Raw genomic sequence first — 22,286 nt, 5'->3', positions numbered from 1 at the left:
ACAATGCAGGCAAGTACTGTTAAACAATCACATGTGTAATAATTTTTTAAAATTACCTGATGGAATATAGGCTCCTTTACCTTAAGGTAAACCTACAAAATATTAAAAGAAAAACAGGTGAATGAAGTGCATTACTGAAGGGGAAGAAAACTTATTCTAACAATTCTGCAAATCCCAAATCTCTCTTGCTTCCCTAGTACTGCTACTTAGCTCTGATTCTAGCCACATAAAACCAATCAGATTAGGTGGCAGACCACAGAAAGGCTAGCACCTTCAGGTGGGTCTCTACCAGTGCTAGCTTTACCACGGTAAACAAATTTTTCAGTTATTGTGGATTACTCTGGCCTCTTGGCTTCTACATCAGCATCAAGGAAGAGCAAAGGTACACAGTTACTTATGAGGGGTGAAGAGGTTCTGTTGACAATGTCTATAACACATTTTGTTCTACAACAGAAAGAACATTGGACTTAGCGACAGGTGATAAATTTCAGAGTCTGCCACTTATTTGCTATAGACCTTGAGCAAGTCACTTAACCAAAAGACTAATTTTCTCCTAATCCGGATAATGGGAATAATAGTGGTAAGGAATAATAAGCTAAAATACATGAAACAATTTAGCATATAATGCATGCTCAACAACTGAAAGCATTTAACAAATTTCTTGTGCTTTTTTTTTACTTCCAAAACCTCTAACACACTCATCTAGTTACATAACTCATCACCTAAATGCATTTCCAATTACACAAACCCTAGTTTTAGGCTCTAATATCATTTGGGTGATTAAGTTCAATGTCTATTGAAGATTTAGCATGTCATTTATTGCCCTTTAAAATGGGAGTATGCCTTTAAAAAGACATGGTAGAGAGAATGAAAATTCAAATCATAATCCTGAAATGGCTCTGAACACTTATAATACAAAGTCCAAATTTCAAAGCTTTGCATGATCTCAATCCTGACTTTCTGCCTGCCCTCACTGCTCTCATCTTTTCCCTTTCTCATCCTAGGCTTCAGAAAGTATAGTGCTTCCACATCTTTAAACATGCTGCTCTTTACTTTGTTCAGAAATCCTCCCCTGCTGGCAAACATTCATCTTCCAAGATCCAGCTCAAACTATCCCTTTTTCTAGAAGCTTTTCCCGGTCCTTTCTCCATTCAGCAGAAGCAGCCATTCACCCTCCTTTATGCCCTCACTGACCACATATAAATCTCATATAATTTAATGGTTTGTTTCTCTCCCCAACAAGGCAATCATCTCTTTGACAGCAAAGGCTGTGCTTAGATATCTCTATATGCTCATTTAATGTAGTGCTGACCTCACAAAAATTTTATGTAATTTTACAATTTGGCTACAAAATTTCTTATTCCAGAAGGAAGTTCCTATCCTCACACAATAAAAGCAGATTATTTCCTTTAAGCACCCATAGAACTTTAATAGTAAGATGTATATGAGACACTATATATCTGTAACTCTAAACTCAGTAAGGAAGAATGCTTTTCATCTCTGAAATGTGTTGTTTCAAAATATTAACTTCCCTTTGTATAGTTTCATATTCCTACTGCTATTAATAGAAGAAATGCAAAAGGACATGCCTTTTAAAGACATATTTTAAGGCAAAAGAATTATGGAGTTCTTACTGTGTGCCAGGTATTAATTTTCACAACCAATACAAAATGTATGCTATTATTATCTTCATTTTACAGATGAGGAAATTAATACAGAGAGATTAAGTAACGTGCCCGAGGTTCCTAGTTATTAAGTAACTGTGATGCTCCAAACTCGGATCTGACTGACTCCCAAGCCTATAATTCTGATCACATCAGTTCTGAATTTACAAAGTGGTCCAGTTTTGACTCCGCCACAATTCTCCACATAAACTTGGTTGGCCAGGCAAATCACTAAAACTCTCTAGACTTTAGTCTCTCTCTTTTTTTTCCCTTAAGATTTATTTATTTGAGACAGAGAGAGGGAGAGAGCACAGGAGAGTGAGAAGGAGAAGCAGACTCCCCACTGAGCAGAAAGCCTGATGTGGGGCACAATCCCAGGACCCTGAGATCATGACCTGAGCCCAAAGCAGATGCTTAACGGACTGAGCCACCCAGATGTCCTCTAGTCTCTTCTTTTATAAGACTTCCTTTCACCTCTGAAACATTAGGATTCTCTCATGATCAATGAGTATGTAGTTTATAGGAAGGACTACACAGTGCAGGGCAGAAGCATAAGGAAATAGTGTACCTGTTCTTTCAACCTCCTATTCACCTTCTCAGTTCACTGATACCTAATTTCTGCCTCTATCAATCTATTGTTGACAGTATCCTTATTAGGGTTACCTGGTCTTTTAACTGAAATTTTTATAGGTCAAACTTCAATCTGTAATTTACTCATCCTCTCAGAGGCAACGAACACTGTTACTTCTTCTGGAAATCTTTTTGTACTCTGTGATATTGGGCTCTTTCATTTTCCTACATCTCTGATTACTTATTCTAAGTCTCCTTTGCTGGCTCCATTTTTTCTCCCTGACTCTCAAATGTCAGTATTCCCATGTACAGCATGGTGATTATGGTTAATACTGGGTTGAATACTGACAATTTGCTAAGAGAATAGATTTCAGGGGGTCTCATCTCTCGCTCTCTCACACACATACATGTTTGAAGATATGTTAATTAGCTTACCTGGAGTAATCATTTCACTATGTATCAAAGTATCATGTTTTATACCTTAAATGTATATAGTTTTTATATTTAAAGTGATGACTCTTATTGAAATCTTTAGGCATTATGAAAGTTTGCATACTGACAGGCTGTGAATAGCAAACAGACAAATCAGCTGCAACTTTTAGGGTAAAGTATCATAACTGTATACTCTTTGTTTATCTCTGTTAAAAAAAAAAAAAGTATTGCATAGGGCTGCATCTTTGGTCATCTTAATGGTTCATGCTATCTCTGTGCCAGTTCTTCTATGCCCACATTTCTAGTACTACCTATACCCTGACAATTCTCAAACCCACATCACATGCTTCATCTGTTAGAAACAAAATATGACTTACTGTGGTTACTATTAAACTGAATAGAATTAAGATAAAAAGCAGGTGGTAGTTTACAGAGTTCTTCATCTTGAAACATTCAAACCTTTAAAAAAAGAGAGAAAGAAACTTATTTTAAAATATATAACTAGTAAAATAGAACACTGTCTTACCACTTGTATACACACCTTTGGGTCTAGTGATGCCCATCATTTCCTCCCACACAAACTCATCTCAGAGAACCTGCACCACCTCTAAGAGGCTGGAGAAATCAAGAGAAGGCACCTGGCTTTAACTGGGTCAAAGAGAGGCTCTCTCCTGAAAACTTAGGAGTTTGGGAGTCAGAGATTGAATCAATTAAATGTGAGGAGTCAAGTCTGGATTCAAAGTCTGATGCTGATATTTGGGCAGCTAAACTGAGTGAACAAGAAGATGAATGAGCAGAAAAGTGACCTGCATGGATGGAAAAATAAAGCAAATTCAAAGATGAGACCATGCAGAGAAGAAGGAATGGAGAAAAAAGGGTGGGGAAAAATAAGCTGCCCTTGAATTGTAGTCAGGCTGTACTTCCTGTTATTGGGTTTCATATAATTTCCTCATGTCCTCTAAATAAATCTCTCTTAAGTCAAGCTGGCTTGAGTAGGTTTCTAAATCTTGCAATGAGCCATCCCTGAGTAAGGCACACTATTACAGAAAATATCACTCTTATTATAATTGTCTCTTTATGGGTCTCCTCAACCAGACTGTGAACTCCTTGTGTGCAGGGATAAAATCTTTTTTTTTTTTTTAAAGATTTTTATTTATTTATTTGATAGAGAGGGATCACAAGTAGGCAAAGAGGCAGGCAGAGAGAGAGGGGAAGCAGGCTTCCTACTGAGCAGAGAGCCCGATTCGGGGCTTGATCCCAGGACCCCAAGATCATGACCCAGGGTGAAGGCAGAGGCTTAACACGCTGAGCCACCCAGGTGCCCCTAAAATCTTTTTCTCATGTGTCTAATCATATCTAATCACTAGGCTAGCAAATACTCAGTAACTGAGGAAATAAGAACAAATATTTGACCAAGGGTTAGGTATCCAACCTTTGAACCTATGTTTTAGTAGAAGCAGCAGGAAAGTTCTCAGTTTACTCATTAATTGGCTGTAGGAATTGGACCCAACTCCTACTTCCTTATTTCTACAGAAAGATGGTTGGCCCGGATGATTTCTAAGGTCTCTTTTACTTTCATATTCTGTGACTTGACTTATTTTTAAAAAGCTCACCTGAAAGTACTTTTCTAGATCAGGAGCAGCAAACCACTGCCCAAAGGCCCAAATTTGTTTTTGTAAATAAAATTTTACTGGAACAGTCACACTCATTTGGTTACATATTATCTATGGCTGCTTCACTGCTACAGTAGCAGAGTTGAAGAGCTGCAACAGAGATCATAGGTCCATGAAACTTAAAATAATTACTACTGTAGCACTAGTACAATAGTATTACTGTACTATTCTGTCCCTTTACAGAAAAGTTTCAGATGAGCTTTTTTATTTTTTAAAGATTTTATTTATTTATTTGAAAGAGAAAGAAAGAAAGAACCAGGGCAGGGGAGGGGCAGAGGGAGAAAGGGAGAGAGAGAAGCAAACCTGAGCAGGGAGTCCAAGGCGTGGCTGGATCCCAGGACCCTGGGATCATGACCTGAGCCAAAGGCAGATGCTTAACCAACTGAGGCACCCAGGTGTCTCCACATGAGCTCTTTAAATAATATCACATGATTCTGATTTTTAGATATCTTTAGACGAAAATATTCTTGGGGTACCTCGGTGGTTCAGTCAGTTAAGCATTGGACTTGTGATGTCAGCTCAGGTCATGATCTCAGGGTCTTGAAACAGAGCCCCACATAAGGTTCTGTACTGAGCGTGGACCTGTCAGGGATTCTCTCTCTCTCTCCCTCTCTCACTGCCTCCCCAACCACCTACTACTTCCACTAGCACACACTCTCAAAAACAAACAAACAAACAAAACACCACAAAAATAGCGGGAAGAAGAAGAAGAAGAAAATATACTTGAACTAGTAATAATGATCATACCTAAAAGAGATAACCATCACATAAAGGGTTTAGAGAAATTTTAAGTACTAGTGCTATAGAATTAAATGCATGGTTAGAAGGTAAACTTATTAATTTGTAGTTCAATTTCCAACTCTGACACCAGTTACATGGCCTTAGGCAAGTCACCTAAGCACAAGTTCTGCTTATATGCTTAGACAAGTTACTAAATCCCTCTGTGCTTCACTTCGTCGTCTATAAAATGGGGATAATACCCATTTATCTTGCAGAACTGGAAGAATTAGAGAGGATTTGTATAATACCTACCACAATTACAGGTACAAAGTACATAAATATTATTTTTATGGTATAACATGTAACATTTTTATCTACATTCATAACTCAAGGAAATGCAGATTATACAAATTAAGTCAAAACTCTTTAAGTCAGATTATAGTAAGAGTATCTAACTGGCCATAGGGTTTTGAGATCATAAAAGTTAATAAGCAACATTATTATAACTTCCCACAGCTTATACTCTACATGGAGATCACAGAAGTAATAACCTTTTACACTATTACAATCTCCCAGTATAATGTAATAGGGTTAATTATATTACTTAATTCATTATGAGGTGAAAATGAACTTTAAAATATATTAAACAATGGAATTTTAAACAGAAGCACTTACATGCAGTACACAAATATACAACAGCTGTAAATCATTGGGAGTTCATCCAATAGCTATAAGAAACAAAAAAAGATAAGAGGACTTGAATATTGCAGAGGTACAATTACTATACAAATCAAAATAAAACATCAGAATGATTATTATAGTCACCTCTCATCTAATATCTTTTACTAATACTTTCACATATTTAACTTCTAATTACTTTGAGTGTTGGGGAACTCACTGAAAGGACGTGACTGTCAGTTAACCTCTGAGCTGGACCCAGGCGATTGGAAGTTCCTCACTCCCTCCTATCCTTGGACAGGACAAGTCCACTTGTCTTTCTTGCTCCCAGAGGCTGCTCCAAGGACAGTCTTGAGATAGTGATGTGATGTTGAAAACACTTGTATAGAATACCTGGCTGAACTGAATTAAGTCCTCTTTACACACTTTCAAGTTTTGATGGGCAGGTGGGGGACCCATTGCTGCCACCCAAGATGAACCCTTTATGTAGGTACTCTCTTTTTATTAAAACTGCCACCTACAAACCAGGAGTGGCCTGTCTCTTTCTTTCACCTTTCCCTGCCCTTTACTTATGGGGGTTGGTTTACTGTCATTGAACAAATAAGCTTGTCCATCTACCTGTCTATCCTAATGTACATACCTAAGTAGGACACCTGACTCACTGGACCACTCAGTTCATTCACTACCCCAAACTATGATCTCATACTTCCAGGAAAGAATGAGGTCTACCATGTACAGGTCTGGGGGTCCTATCAATATTCTTTTGTACTTTCCCTTTTCCTAGAACACCTAAGATGGGTAAAATTTTCACTAATATATATAAGAAGGGATATTAATGGCAGCAAAGTCATTTAGTTAATCTAAGTAACCTATGTTTCTCAAAAATATTATCAGTAATAATAATAATAGCTATATGTATTAAACTACAAGTTAGACATTAAGCTAAATGTTGCAGATAGGTTATTTCTAATCCTTAAGCCAATCCTATATTATTTACTTATTCACTAGATATGCATTTAATTAATTATTTTATAATATATCCACTATGTGCCAGGCAATGTGTTAGTTGCTAAGGATATAATGAAAACAAGATGCAGTCAATGCCCTCACAGTCTAGTAAGGGAGGGAAATGAAAAACATGGGGTTAGATATAAGGATTCCAACAAAAGGGGGTCACAGAAACCAGAGAAGGTGGTGGCAGGAAATGAAATGGGGTGGTAGAGAAATACATTCTAGGAAGAAGGAAGAGAGTTTACACAAAGTAATATATTCTGGTAAATTACTGGAATAATGAAATAGCAGCATATATGCAGGGTCTTATAGTTAAGTGTCTTACATTCATTATCTCATTTAAGTTTAACAAAAATTCCAAGGTAGGTCCTATTATCTCCATCCCAAGATGAGAACTCTGAGGTTGAGACAATTTAAGTAATTTGTTTAAGATCACAGAGCTAATAAGTAATAGAGCCAGATTTTAAACTCACTCTGGGGCATATCTCTACATTAAGTGGTCTCCAAAACTTTTCACTTTAATCACTTTCACATGTTCAGAAAAGTTGGCACAGGATCACAATATCTACCACAAGGTTTTTGATACACAGAAGATTCCTCTATTTGAAATTTTGAACCACAATCTCCTGGCTTTATATTAAACATCTTTTGCATTTATATCTTCTTTATTTCAGCTTTCATGTGTTAGCAAAACATGTGTCTAATTATTTGGCCTTTCCACAATGCAGTACTGAGGTATTTAAATGACCCATTTTAGGAGACCTTCTATTCATGTATTTGGATAATAGGACATAAAAGATCTGTTTTCTCCATATTATCTATAGGTCTATCTATACAGTTTATAAAGACAGCTAAAATAATTATTGTCACTCTTTTATTCACTCATTCGACAAATATTTATTAACCACCTACTATGTGCCTCGATCTATGCTATATGCAGGAGATAAGATAACACTTTCCCTCATGCTTTACAATCTACTCAGGGTGAAAGACACTAGAAAGTTAACTACACAAATAAATGTTTAATTCCAATTATGGTAAGTGCTATGATGGAAAAGTACAGAGTACCATGACCAAAAAACAAGGGCCTTCATATAAGGAGTCGTGAAGATTTTCCTTAAAGAAGTGACACATAAACTGAGTCCTGAAACATGCAGATATGAGTAAGGTAAAGAGGGACTGAGGGGAAGATGAGAACCCCTAAACAGTGGGAACATAATGTGAAAAGGTCCTGTTGCAGGAAGGGAACTTAAAAAACTGAATATGGGGCACCTGGGTGGCTCAGTGGGTTGGCCTCTGCCTTCGGCTCAGGTCAAGATCCCCGGGTCCTGGGATCGAGCCCTGCATCGGGCTCTCTGCTCAGTGGAAAGCCTGCTTTCCCCTCTCTCTCTCTGTCTGCCCCTCTGCCTACTTGTGATCCCTCTCTCTCTGTCAAAAAAAAAAAAAAAAAAAAAAAAAACTTTAAAAAACTTCATGAATATGTCCATTGTGACTGAAGCTTAATTAATGATGAAGAGAAAGGATATGAGATGAGGTTGGAGATAAGCAGTAAATCAATCAGGCAAATGTTGTAGGCCGTAAGAATTTCTTAATTTTGGGCGCCTGGGTGGCTCAGTGGTTTAAGCCGCTGCCTTCGGCTCAGGTCATGATCTCAGGGTCCTGGGATCGAGTCCCACGTCTGGCTCTCTGCTCTGAAGGGAGCCTGCTTCCCTCTCACTCTCTCTGCCTGCCTCTCTACCTGCTTGTGATCTCTCTCTGTCAAATAAATAAATAAAATCTTTAAAAAAAAAAAAAAGAATTTCTTAATTTTATCTTAAAAGCAATGGCAAACCACTGAAAATGTTTAAGCTAGGTGGTGGTCTCCATCAGCTTGGGTGGCAACAAAATATCTTAGACTGGATACTTTAAACAACAGAATTTATTTCTTACAGTTCTGGAGGCTAGGAAGTTCAAGATGATGGCAGAGATTTGGTGCTTGGTGAAGTTTCTCTTCTTGGCTTACAGATGGCTGCCTTCTCACTGTATTCTCACATGGTGGAGAGGGAGAGCAAGCTCTCTGGTCTCTTCTTATAAGGGCGCTAGTCCCATCACAAAAACTCCACCTCATAACCTCATTTAAACCAATAACCATTTAAGGCCCCATCTCCAAATATTGTCACACAGGGAACTAGAGATTCAACATATGAATTCTGAGGGGACACAAGTCAGTCGATAGTGGTGTTAGTGTGTTTAAAATACAGGTTTTATTATTTTTCAGGTATGGTGAAGCCAACAGATCAGGAGATGACTGCTACTGAAAAGGCAGTTACTCACAGTTCCTAAGAAGTGACATGCCATGCCAAGCAGGGCCACATGGGAAAGCACCAGCGTCAGTCAGGAGGCAGAATGAGCAAGGAGAAAGCATGGATGACAACCTGTACCGTGGTTTCCCAGAGAAAGGCAAGGTAAGAGAGGGCAAGCATGCTTAGCATTGGCTAATTTAAGTAATTTCAGCAGGCTCTAAGGTCTAGGGGCTATCTTTAGTTGTCTGGTACCTGGACTTGAGGTGATTAGAGCAGAAGAATACTGTCTCCTGGAGTGTAAGAGTCAGAAAAAGAAGGTGGTTTAGAGGATGGGCTCTGGATTGGTTAGTCTGAATATGAAAGGTGCAGTCCAGGGCGAGTTATTTGCTATGTAAGAAATGGCCACCCCTGGAAAGGACAATGCCTGCCTAGTCAGGGAGGCTCCAGAAGCCAGAGCATCAAGAATATACAAAATAAGAAAATATAGTTATTACGGATTGAATGTTTGTGTCCTACCTAAATTCACATATTGAAACCCTAATCCCCAATCCAGTGGTATTTGAAGATGGGGCTTTTGGGAGGTAATTAGGATTAGATGAGGTCATGAGGGTAGGGGCCCTCAGGATGGAATTAATGATCTTCTAAGAAGAGATACCAGAGAGCTTGCAAGAACCAGTCAGAGAAAGACAAATACCGTGATTTCACTCAAATGTAGAATTTAAGAAACAAGCAGAAAACGCAGGGAAAAAAAATAAAAGATAAACCAAAAACTGACTCTTAACTATAGAGAACAAATTGTTACCAGAGGGGAAGTGGGTGAGAGAATGAATGAAATAGGGGACAGGGATTCAGAGTACACTTATGTTAAAAATAAATAATTAAGAGTATACTTATCTTGATGAGCACTGAGTAATATATGGAACTGTTGAATTATACTATATACCTGAAACTAATATAACACTGTATGTTAACTACACTTAAAACAAACAAAGGGCATTTAAGAAAAAAAAAAAAAAAGGAGTGGCTACCTATAAGACAGCTCTCACCAGACCCAATGCTGGCACCCTGATTTCAGACTTCAAGCCTCCAGAACTATGAAAAAACATATGTTTACTGTTTAAGCCACCTAGTCTATAGCATTTCTGTACAGCAGTCCCAGCTGACGAATACAATAATAAACATATGGTGCCAGATTGGGTATGTGTAGAGTGTTCTGCACTGAAACAGCACAGTTGTGGGAGGGCTACCTAGGAGGTTATAGCAGTCCAGGCCAAGCAAAGTTCCTACTTGGATTAAGGCCTCAGAATTGAGAATAGACCGAGGTGACTAGACTTGAGAATATTTAGGAAGTAAATTAAACCGGGATTTGTGATTGATTTGATATAAAGGTGAGGGAGAAGAAACTCCTAAGGGTAACTCCCAGGTTTGTTGCCTAAATACCACAGTTGATGACAATACAGTTTACAGAGACTGTGAAGACAGAAAATGACATGAACAATTTCAACATACTGAGTTTGAGGTACCTATGTGACAACCAAGTGGAAATGTCAATCGGGCAACTAGAAGTACAAACCTGTAGCTCAGAAGAAAAGACTGGACTCCAGAAGTTGGCTGCTTGTTTGTTTGTTTAGAGAAACTAAATTGAACTAAGCATATGTTAAAAGGGCACAGATTTTAAAATCTGGGTAATACAAATACAGAAGTCTTTTTTTTTAATTTAAAGATTTTATTTATTTATTTGACAGAGAGAGAGATCACAAGTAGGCAGAGAGGCAGGCAGAGAGAGAGGAGGAAGCAGGCTCCCCGTGGAGTAGAGAGCCCGATGCGGGGCTCGATCCCAGGACCCTGAGATCATGACCTGAGCCGAAGGCAGCGGCCCAATCCACTGAGCCACCCAGGCACCCCCAAATACAGAAGTCTTATTTCAAAATCTTAAGTAGCAAAATTATGACTGGTAAAAGAGCACAGAGTTCCAGGGAGAGGGTGGGGTGTATGACTGAAGAGGAGTCTGGAGAGGTAGGCACAGGCCAGATCACAGCCTGTGGTTCAAATCCATGAGCCTAACCTCGGGGAAATATTAAAGATATTTAAAAAGTGGCATGCATTCTGGAGGGCAGAGACTGCATTTTACATGTCTCATCTCTAACACTTATACCAAGCCTAGCAAACACTGCTCAAAGAATGAAAACAATTAGTTTTGTTTGTAGGAACAGTGTTTCTATTCTGTTGTGACAAATGGATAGGGGAGGCAGGCACACCAATTAGGAAACAGTTACAGAAATCTGGATTGGAGATAATGGATTAAGGTCATTGCTGTATAGATAGATAGAGCTAGATATATTTGAGCTTTCAGTGTCTGCAGAAGTGAGAAAGCAGGAGAAATTGAAGATGAATCATGGGTTTTTGGCTCGGGCTTTCAGTGTAAGGTGGTTCTACTCACTGAGATAGAGAGCAAAGAAGAAAGAAGGTAATATTTATAACCAGAACATCTATTGTTTACATTATAAAGTCTGAATTAGATTATATTAATTACCTAGCATTTAAGCAATTTTTGGTTTTGTATTATAAAGAAAATGATAGGTGGAACACACACATTTTTCTTTGGTTTTAATTTCCAGGATAAATAGATTTATTTACTTATAAGAAGGGGTGGATACATTCTTTTTTTACTAGCAGCTATTTCTTTTTTCTAATATCAAAGATTTATGCTCAGCAGAGAATACTTAGAAAAAGCAGAAGAACACAAAGAAAAATTCCATATGGCTAAAGAAATTAAGAAATTGCCTTTACCTTCACCCTCTCCAGGATTATGAATAACTGTATATGTCAGTTAGTGAAAGCAAAAAACAATGAGTTGAATGAGTGAAAAGAAAAAAATATCTGGGAGAAGCTCCTAAAAAATTGAAGCTTTTATACTTTAACCACCAGCAATGCAAGACAAATTCCTAAGATAGATAAAGGAAACACAAAAAAATAAAAACAAAATGTAGGGGTGCCTGGGTGGCTCAGTTCGTTAAGCAACTGCCTTTGGATCAGGTCATGATCTCAGGGTCCTGGGATGGAGCCCTGCATCGGCTCTGCGCTCAGCAGCAAGACTGCTTCGCCCTCTGCCTCTGTGATCCCTCTCCCTCTGTGATTGCTTTCACTCTCTCTAAAATAAATAAAATCTAGGGTTGCCTGGGTGGCTCAGTCATTAAGCATCTGCCTTTAGCTCAGGTCATGATCCCAGGGTCCTGGGATTGAGCATCAGGCTCTTTGCTTGGCGGGAAGCCTGTTTCTCCCCCCTCTCTCTGCTTGTGTTCCCTTTCTCACTGTGTCTCTCTCTGTCAAATAAATTTAAAAAAAAAAAAAATCTTTAAAATAAGTAAAATCTTAAAAAAAAAATGTAGTCCTTATCCTGTCTCTATCTTTCTATGTAACTTTTATCAATTTACTTCACCTCTCTTTAGCTGTTTTTCCATTTATAAAATTTGTAGATTGGACTACATTTTAAAAATCCCTTCTAGGGGCACGTGGGTAGCTCAGTCAGTTAAGCGTCTGCCTTTGATTAGGTCATGATCCTGGGGTCCAGGGATCCAGCCCCATGTTGCACTTCCTGCCCCTGCTCAGTAGGGAGCCTGCTTCTCCCTCTCCCCCATGTTTGTTCTCCCTCTGTCTCTCTTTCTCAAATAAATAAATAAATAAAATCTTAAAATAAAAATCTCTTCTAATATTAAAGGTCTATGATTCTAAATTTTTCTTTGATACCTTTGATGTCTCCTGATGCCACTCCTGATGTCTCTATTCCTTCTCTAATGTCTTCCTCAAACCCACTCCCAAATGCATTGCTCTTTCTCATTAATCCATGAGAAAGGAGTTAGCAATAGCTTAAAATATTACCCTTCAATATGTGTGTGTGTGTGTGTGTGTGTGTGTGTGTGTGTGTGTGTATGAATATTATGCAGCCATCAAAAAAACCTCCCGAAACCTTGCCATGTGCAATGATGTGGATGGAACTAGAGGGTATTATGGTAAGCGAAATAAGTCAATCAGAATGACAATTTACGATCTCACAGATATGAGGAATTTGAGAATTAAGACAGAGGATCATAGGGGGAAGGAAGGGAAAAGAGAAAAAGACAAAACCAGAGAGGAATACAAACCACAAGAGACTCTTTGTCTCAGGAAACAAACTGAGGGCTGTTGGAGTGCTGGGGGGGTTGGTAGGGATGGGGTGGCTGGGTGATGGACATTGGGGAAGGTATGTGCTATGGTAAGTGCTGTGAATTGGTAAGATTGATGAATCACAGACCTGAACCCCTGAAACAAATAATACATTATATGTTAATAAAAAAAATATATTACCCTTCACAGGGGCAAACATAATAGTACTCAAAGGAATGAATCACTTAACAATCAATAACAGTAGTTTCAGAAATTCTAACTGGTTAAAGAAAAAGGAAGGAAGCTAATACTTTAATTTAAACACTTATTTACCAGATCCTATGATGACACTTTCACATATGCCAATCAACTGATCCTCACAATACTCCTACAAGTATTAGTAAATCCATTAAGTAGATGAGGAAACAAAAGCTCAGCAAGATTAAGTGGCATATCTATGCTCAAACAGCCAGCAAAGTGGTAGCAGAATCCATCTGGAGCCCAAGCAGCTACCTAGCAATAACAAATCTGAAGAAAATACCATCTAAGCTCTAAATCATTCTTAGGACAGAACTGTCAATATCTGCTTATGTTCAGTTTAGGCAGAAGTAAAAATGGGCCTCCAATTTCTTTACAGCTACAACCAGGTAAGTTCAGGCTGATGAAATGGTTCGATGTCCTCCAGGGTTTAGTAAGTGGCAGCACTGTCGTTTTGTGCTTTGCTTCAATGACTGTGCATAAAAAAATAATGGCCTAACATAGCTAAACCAACTTTATCCTGAAAAGAGATAAGAAACCTTCAAGGAATATTCACAATCATTTTATGTTTAAATTAGAAAGACAGGGAAGGGGCGCCTGGGTGGCTCAGCAGGTTAAGCCTCTGCCTTCGGCTCAGGTCAAGATCTCAGGGTCCTGGGATCGAGCCCCGCATCGGGCTCTCTGCTCAGCGGAAAGTCTGCTTTCCCCTCTCTCTCTCTCTCTGCCCTTCTGCCTACTTGTGATCCCAATCTCTCTGTCAAATTAAAAAAAAAAAAAAAAAAAACTTTAAAAAAAATCTTAAAAAAAAAAAGACAGGGAAGCTGTTTTTAAAAATCCTTCGATACTGAGGGTTCTTCCCTCCTAAATCATTGGGAAATTGGGTCATATATCATCTGGCAAGCACAACTTTGTAGACCCAAAGAGGGAAGAAATAAGACATCTATATAATTTGTCCCCAAACTTGATAGAGTAGTATTACAGTAATGATAAAGCACAGAATCAAAGATCTCAAGATCAAAGGCCATCTGGTCTATTTAAATGCTGTGTTATCTTGGTAACAATCTTATCAACAATTAAGTTTACATACAAATCAAAGTGTGTCCCACTTCTGCTCCAAATCTATTAATGGCTTACAAGGGATAAAATCCAAAAGGCTTAGATCTGGCCTCTGGTTAGCTTCCCAAACCACATCTCTTACTAATATTTAGTTCAATGCCTAATCAGAGCAGGTATTCAATAATGTAACAAATGTTAGCTATTATTACTGTTAGAACTGTTACCATCATCACCACACATTCCCTTCCATCCATGGCTACAACACAAAGTACTACTTGCAGTGCCCTAGATACCAGACATACTCTCAACTCTGTAGGTTTGAGTTGGCCTGGAAAATACTTATTTAACTTTGAAGATGCAACTCAAACATGTATCTGAGTCACCTGCGTGAAACCCTGTCTCTCAGTTCCCTTCCCTAAATAATCTCTCTCTTCGATTCCATAGCATACTGTAGGTCCCTTTACCACTGCATTCACTAGCATATTACCTTCACTCTGAGACCATGGATTCCTTGAGGAAAGGACTGTATCATCTTTACCTATGCAGATCTGTTGCCCAGGTACTAATTTCTGAACTAATGAAAGTATGTGTCCAACTTGGGCACTTCCAAGGACAGAGAACTCGAGATCTCTGAAGGAAGTTCTTACCATCTACTAGCTGAGAAAATTCTTCCTGATGTTGAGCAAGATGTCTCTTTACCTTTACCACCACTAGGATCACAAAGCATAAATCGAATTCTTTCAACATGTCAACCCTTTAAATACTGCTTCATAAAACATTTACGTAGTGTTATGTGCACTATAAGTATGGGATACACCAAGGTCAACCAGAGAGAGTCCCTGCTCTTAGGTAACCCACATGCTGATACAGAAGAAAGATATAAATATATTTATAAAACAAAAGATAAGGGCAGTAACAGACAAGCACAGAGTGTTGTAGAAGAACATATGAAGGGTACATATCCAACCCCGGGGCCATGGAAGGCCTCTTAGTGGAGCTGCCACTTTGGCTTAGAGTTTAAAGGATAAACAGGAACTACCCAAGGGAGAAAGGGAAGTGCAATAGGGCCAAACATGAAAAATGCATAGAACCGAGAGAGTCTGGTATGTACAGCTGAGTGAGCGGCATGTCTTCTCTTCTTCAAGCTAAAATAGTCCCAGTCCTTCCCCTCAAGCATCACAACTACAGTTTTAGTTCTTTCAACATTCTGCTGTTTCTCATTTGAACATAAACCAGGTTAGTCCTCAGAAATGAAATACTGTCACGATCTATTCAGTACACAATAGGGGAGCCTATCCCTTCCTTCCCTCAGATACTTAGCCTAGCCTTGTCTCAGCACATTCATGCAGGTGCTTCTTTATATATGTGATAGACACATACTACCTTCCAGGGTTACTGTTTTCGGAACAACATGATGGACAATGGAATGATCCTAGAAATTTAAAAACTTAACTAAGCCTTAGAAAATATGTGTATAAGGGGATATAAGAGATAGCCATATGCACAGAATTAGAGTAGATATGTTTTGTAAATTGTTCTGGTTATCTTTTACTATATAGCAAACAACCTTAAAACTCAGTGGCCTAAAATATCAATATATACTTTGCTGATTAATATGCATTTTGAGGGGGGCCTGGGTGGCTTAGTCATTAAGTGTCTGCCTTTGGCTCAGATCATGATCCCAGGGTCCTGAGATCGAGCCCCGCACGGGGCTCCCTGCTCAGCCAGGAGTTTGCTTCTCCCTCTCCCTCTGCCTGTAGCTCCCCCGTTTTGTGCTTTCTCTCTCTCTAATAAATAAGTAAAAATCTTTTTAAAAATATGCATTATGAGCAGAACTCAGAGGGAGCAATTCATCTCTCCTTCACTCAGCATCAGCTAGGACAGCTCAAAGGTTGGTGCTGGAATCATCTTAAGAATCACACACTCAAATTTTGGGCAGTTGATGTGGCTGCAGTCTGGGAACTTTAGGTGAGGTTGTGGTAGGAACATACATGGGCCTTTCCACATGGCTGACTGGTTTCCTTACAACACAGAGCTGGGTTCCAAGGATAAGCATCCCAGGAGAATGAGGAAGAAGCTCTATTGCCTTTTGTGACTCACTCTTCGAAGTCATATAACTTTATATCTACCATAGTAACAGTCTTGCCCAAATTCAAGGGCAAGGAACAAAGATCCCAACTCTTGAGGAGAGTCAGTGCCACACTGACTGAAGCAGGTGGGATGAGACATATTGGTGTTAACATGTTTGGAAAATACAATAATCTGCCACATAAATAAAACTCAAAACTGAATTAAATACCCACCCCCCAAGAACAGAAGGTAGTCTGCTTTAGGATGAAGGTCATTCAGATTGGCTTATTATCATTACTACTCCTCCAAACCACATTTGGAGTCTTTTAAAGTCTCTTTTCTTTTAAAACAACCGTAAACATGTATTTCCTTATTACAAAAGTAATTCATTTATTTCAGAAAATCTAAAAAACATAGAAATGCAAGAGAGAAATATAATGCCCTGCAATCCCACGATCCAGGGAAAACCACTATTTAATACTTTAATGCATCTCTTTAGTTATTTACTCATGTCTTTAATTAAATGTCCTTCCTTTCCTCCTTACCCCCTTCCTCCCTTTCGTTTACATATTTATTGGGCAGATGCCATGTGCCAGCACTAGCCTATATGCTAAAGTACAGTGGGTATTTAAGAGAAGTGGGATCTCTGTTCTTAAGAAGTTTACATTCTAGTTGGGGGAGATCAGGCCAGTGTCACTGGAGTGTAGTAAAAAATGCAGAGGAAGAGTAAAAACTGAAGTTAGAGAACAAAACCAGGGCCAGATCTAGTAGGTCACAGTAAAGAATTTAGATTTCATTTTAAGTGCAAATGGATATCTTGGAGAGTTTTCAGCAGAAGAACAATACGACCTGCTTTAAAATTTAAAAGACTACCTTGGATGACTATTGCAGAGCCAGGAAATGAGATGGGATGGCTTACACAAGGGTAGGCAATGGAACACATTTTCCAGTTATGTATTTTTTAAAGATTTTATTTATTTATTTGACAGAGTGTGATATTATAAGTAGGCAGAGAAACAGGCAGAGAGAGAAGGGAAGCAGGCTCCTTGCTGAGGAGAGAGCCCAATGTAGGGCTCAATCCCAGGACCCTGAGATCAAGACCTGAGCCAAAGGCAGAGGCTTAACCCACTGAACCACCCAGGTGCCCCATTCCAGTTATATTTTAAAAATAAAACCAGAAGAATGGCTAACAGATACGATGTGAGGTATGAGGAGAAGAAAGAAATCAAGGACAATTCTAATTTTTAGCTTTAGCATTTTGGGTGGTTGATGGCATCACAGTGGATACTAGGGGAGGAACTGGTATGGAAAAAGAAATAAAGAATTACATATTGCCCACATTAAAGGTTGAAATTTCTATTAGACATTGAAGTGGTATGTCAAACATGTAATTGGTTGTACAAATCTAGAGCTCAAAGATGAGGTTAGAACTGAAGACAGATATTTTGAAAGCATTAGCATAAGAATCATGACATTATATGAGATCACCTAGGTGAGATTATAGAGAAGGTAGCCCAGGACTAAAAGAGGGGCCAGGGCCCCTCTCTTCCTCAGCACTGCCTGCAGAAGTGGCAGCCATCTCCTACTCAACATCATGGCTGCCCTCAGACTTTTGGTAAAGCCCAAGATGATTAACTTTTTAATGGACCAAGAAGTTCATCTGGCACAAGTCAGACTGATACATGAAAATTAAACGCGACTGGTGGAAACTCAAAAGCATTGACGATACGATGCATAGAAGATTCAAGGGCTAGATCTTGATGCCCAACACTGGTTACAGGAACAACAAGAAAACAAAGCTGCTCAGTGGCTTCCTGAAGTTCCTAGCCCACAACATCAAGAAGCTTGAAGTGCTGGGGCACCTGGATGGCTCAGTTGTTTAAACGTCCAACTCTTGGTTTCGGCTCAGGTCATGATCTCAGGGTCGAGGGATCTAGCCCCTCAGCCAGCTCTGTGCTCAGCAGAGAGTCTTGCTTCTCTCCTTCTCCTTCTGCCCCTCCCACTACTTGTGCACATGTGTGCATGCACGCTCTCCTTCTCTCAAATAAATAAAATCGTAAAAAAAAAAAAAACACAACAACAAAAAACAGAAGAAGCTTGAAGTGCTGCCATGCAAGAAATCTTACTGTGCAGAGATTAGTCACAATATCTCCTCTAAAAACCACAAAGCCATTGTGGAAAGAGCAGCCCACCTGGCCATCAGAGTCGCCAATCCCAATGCCAGGCTGTGCAGCGAAGACAGTGAATAGACTGTTTATGTGTATGACTTATCAAATATGTCATACATATTTTTTAAGATCTTTTATTTATTTATTTGACAGATCACAAGTAGTCAGAGAGGCAGGCAGAGTGTCATACATAATTGTTTCAATAAAACCATAAAACTATACACACACACACACACACACACGAGTGTCCAGTGAGGTAAGGAAGAAGGCTGAGGGAATTTCCTTTTATATAAAGGAAAATGGGAAGCCCAAACAAGTGTTTCACAAAGAAAAAGGCAAATATTGTATGGAATGCTACTGAGAGGTCAAATAATAAGACAGAAATGTATTTATTGAACTTAGCAAGATGAAGGTCACTGGTGACCTTGACAATAGCCATTTCTGTGAAATGAAGGGAAGAAATACCTAACTGGAAGGGGAGGAAAAGAGAGGGAGGTAAGTGTAGAGAGAGCAGAGACATTCAAGTGGCTTTGATATGAAAGGGAACCAAAAAATGATCAATGGCTGGAGCTGGACACAGGGTCAGGGATAAGTCATTTTTAAAGGAGGAGAGTTATTTGAGTATGTGTGTAAGCAGACAGCAGTGAATGAGTGTAGTGACTTTCAAAAAGACTGGTGGAGCAAATGACTGGGAGTATGTAACTGCAGGCTTGAGTCTTTGAGAGGAGCTGGGACATTTCTTCCACAATAATAGGAGGAAGATGATAGTGGTAAAAAGATGAGGGAGTGTCTTACTAACCTCTATATTATTAGTGAAATACTGGTGACGCTATCACTGAGGAGAAGGGGATATGAGGCAAAAAAAAAAAAAAAAAAAGATATAAAAAGAAATCCAAAAAGAGCAGCAAGTGTGAAATAATAGTTCTAGAGAATGGAAACTGAAACTGTCGGGAAATGTAATGGTACTATCTTATGGCACTGAGTGGTTATTTGAGATTTTTGTTCAATAACTTAAAAGTGAGATTTAACAAAGGGATATAATTTCTATGAACAATATTTAGCTACTCATTTCAGGCACAGAATACACAGATAATTGAGCTTGATCAGAACTGAATATTGGGGGCACCTGGGTGGCTCAGTGGGTTAAGCCTCTGCCTTCGGCTCGGGTCATGATTTCAGGGTCTTGGGATTGAGCCCCACGTAGGGCTCTCTGCTCAGCAGGGAGCCTGCTTCCTCTTCTCTCTCCTCCTGACCCTCTGCCTACTCTGATCTCTCTCTGTCAAATAAATAAATAAAATCTTTAAAAAAAAAAAAAGAACTGAATATTGCTTAGAAAGCAAGGTGCAAGGACTTTAAGGATATTTTATGGGTAGGAGTTATTATAATTTTGAACCACAGATTACAAACTTTTTGTAACAAAGGAAAAGAAGTGAGGGAAAATGTACTTCCTTCTAGTCTTTCTTCTATTGCTTATAAAATTAATTAGCACATTACATGAAGTTTCGTCTTTATAACATTTTCCCATTTCAAGTCTTCAAAACATTTTATTTATTTACTTTGTAAATGTACCAGAGATCATGCTTCTTTTATTTTATTCTATTTTTTTAAATATTTTATTTATTTGACAGAGACAAATCACAACTAGGCAGAGAGGCAGGCAGAGAGAGAGGAGGAAGCAGGCTCCCCGCGGAGCAGAGAGCCCGATGCAGGGCTCGATCCCAGGACCCTAGGATCATGACCTGAGCCGAAGGCAGAGGCTTTAACCCACTGAGCCACCCAGGTGCCCCTATTCTATTTTTTTTAAGTAAGCTTTATGCCCAGTGTGGGGCTTGAACTCACAATCCTGAGATCAAGAGTCACAGGCTCTACTGACTAAGCCAGCCAGGTGTCCCTTGAAATATTTTAAATGGCAACAGTACATTTCAACACATAGATATATCAAAGTATATACTAACAATCTCCCTTTTGTTAGGCATTTGGATCATTTAAAAACCTTTATTATGTGTAACACTCTCACCTGTATAACATACTTGTAAAACATCTTTTTCCTGTTTCTGATTACTTTTTAAGAAAGTATTTCTAGGAGTACAATTGCTGGGGTCAAAGAACATGTATATTGTTTTTTTATTAAAAAAGTAATTGAAACAATTTCATGGTACAAAAAAGTTTGAAAGACAATACAAAGAACTTTTTTTTAACCTCTGAACTGTTTGAATAAATTGCTGACGTGAAGTTTCATTACTCCTAAGTACTCTAGTGCATGTTTCCTACAAAGATACTCACTTGGATTATATGCCTTGACCAAATGGAATTTATCACAGGAATGTAAGGTTGGTTCAACATATGAGACCCAGTGTACTAGACCATACTAATATAATAAAGGAGAAAAACCACCTGGTCATTTCAAGAGATTCAGAAAAAAATATCTGAAAATTCCAACATCTTCTCTTGATAAAAACACTCAACAAACTAGGAATAGAAGGGAACTTCCTCAGACTTAAAAAGGGCATCCATATAAAACTCCAGCTGATACTGAAATTAATGGTGAAAAACTAAAAGCTTTTTTCTTAAGATCAGGAACAAAACAAGGATATCTGGTTTCTCCACTTCTATTCAACAGTGTACTGAAAGTTCTATTCAGGGCAACTAGGCAAGAAAAATAAGTAAAAGGCATCCAATTGATAAGGAAGACATAAAATGATCCCTACTTGCATATGACATGATTGTGTACACAGAAAGCCCTAACAAATCCACATATGCACACACACAAAATTACTACAGGTAAAAAAGTTCAGCAAAGTTGCAGGATACAATAACAATATGCAAAAACCATTGTTATATCTATAAATTAGGCATGAGAAATCAAAATAATGAAATTAAGAAAATTTCATTTACAATACCATCAAAAACTGAAATACTTATGAATACGTTTAACAAGTCAAGATTTGCACACAAACTATAAAACATCACTGAAAGAAACAAGAGACTTAATAAATGGGAAGATATCCTATGTTCATGGATTGGAAGACAATACTGAAGATAGCAATACTACTCATAAAGATAAATTAGCAAAAAAATCATCTAACTTACGTTTTAAAATATTTTATTACCAAAATATGTTTATTATAGATCATAGGCAAATAAAAGTAAATGCAAAGAAAAAAAATAAAGATAGCAATACTCTCTAAAGTGCTCTATGGATTCAATGGAATCCCTTTCAAAATCCCAGCTAATTTTTGCAGAAATTGAAAAGCTGATCCTAAAATTCACATGGAAATGCCTAAACAATTTTTTTAGAAAGGGGCAAATCTGGAGGTCTCACAGATCCCAATTTCGAAACTTACTACAAATCTACAGTAATCAAGGCTGTGTGGTACTAGTACTGGCATAAGTAAAGACATACAGGTCAATGGAACATAACTGAGAGTTTAACTGAAAATCAAGAAATAAATTCATACACTTATGATTGCTTGACAATCATAGACAGGGGTGCCAACACAACTGAATGGGTAAAGAACATTCTTTTCAATGAATGATTATGGGGCAACTGGATATCCACAT

The 22,286-nt window shown here is 38.4% G+C and overlaps 1 protein-coding gene across 3 annotated transcripts in view; it reads right to left on the bottom strand.

Annotated features, from left to right (window-relative positions):
* ACER3 (alkaline ceramidase 3) overlaps positions 1 to 22,286 on the bottom strand; it is a 163,814-nt gene that overhangs the window by 33,207 nt on the left and 108,321 nt on the right. For all 3 annotated transcript variants that reach the window (XM_046017382.1, XM_046017383.1, XM_046017384.1), the window contains exons 4-6: positions 5,735 to 5,787; positions 3,044 to 3,125; positions 57 to 92 (exon numbers count right to left, since the gene is read on the bottom strand). In XM_046017382.1, the coding sequence (XP_045873338.1) occupies positions 57 to 92; positions 3,044 to 3,125; positions 5,735 to 5,787 (171 nt within the window). The remainder of the gene's footprint in view (positions 1 to 56; positions 93 to 3,043; positions 3,126 to 5,734; positions 5,788 to 22,286) is intronic.

Source organism: Meles meles, chromosome 8, assembly GCF_922984935.1.
Source record: "Meles meles chromosome 8, mMelMel3.1 paternal haplotype, whole genome shotgun sequence".
Classification (NCBI taxonomy): Eukaryota; Metazoa; Chordata; class Mammalia; order Carnivora; family Mustelidae; genus Meles; species Meles meles.
This window is presented reverse-complemented; position numbering and strand designations above follow the sequence as displayed.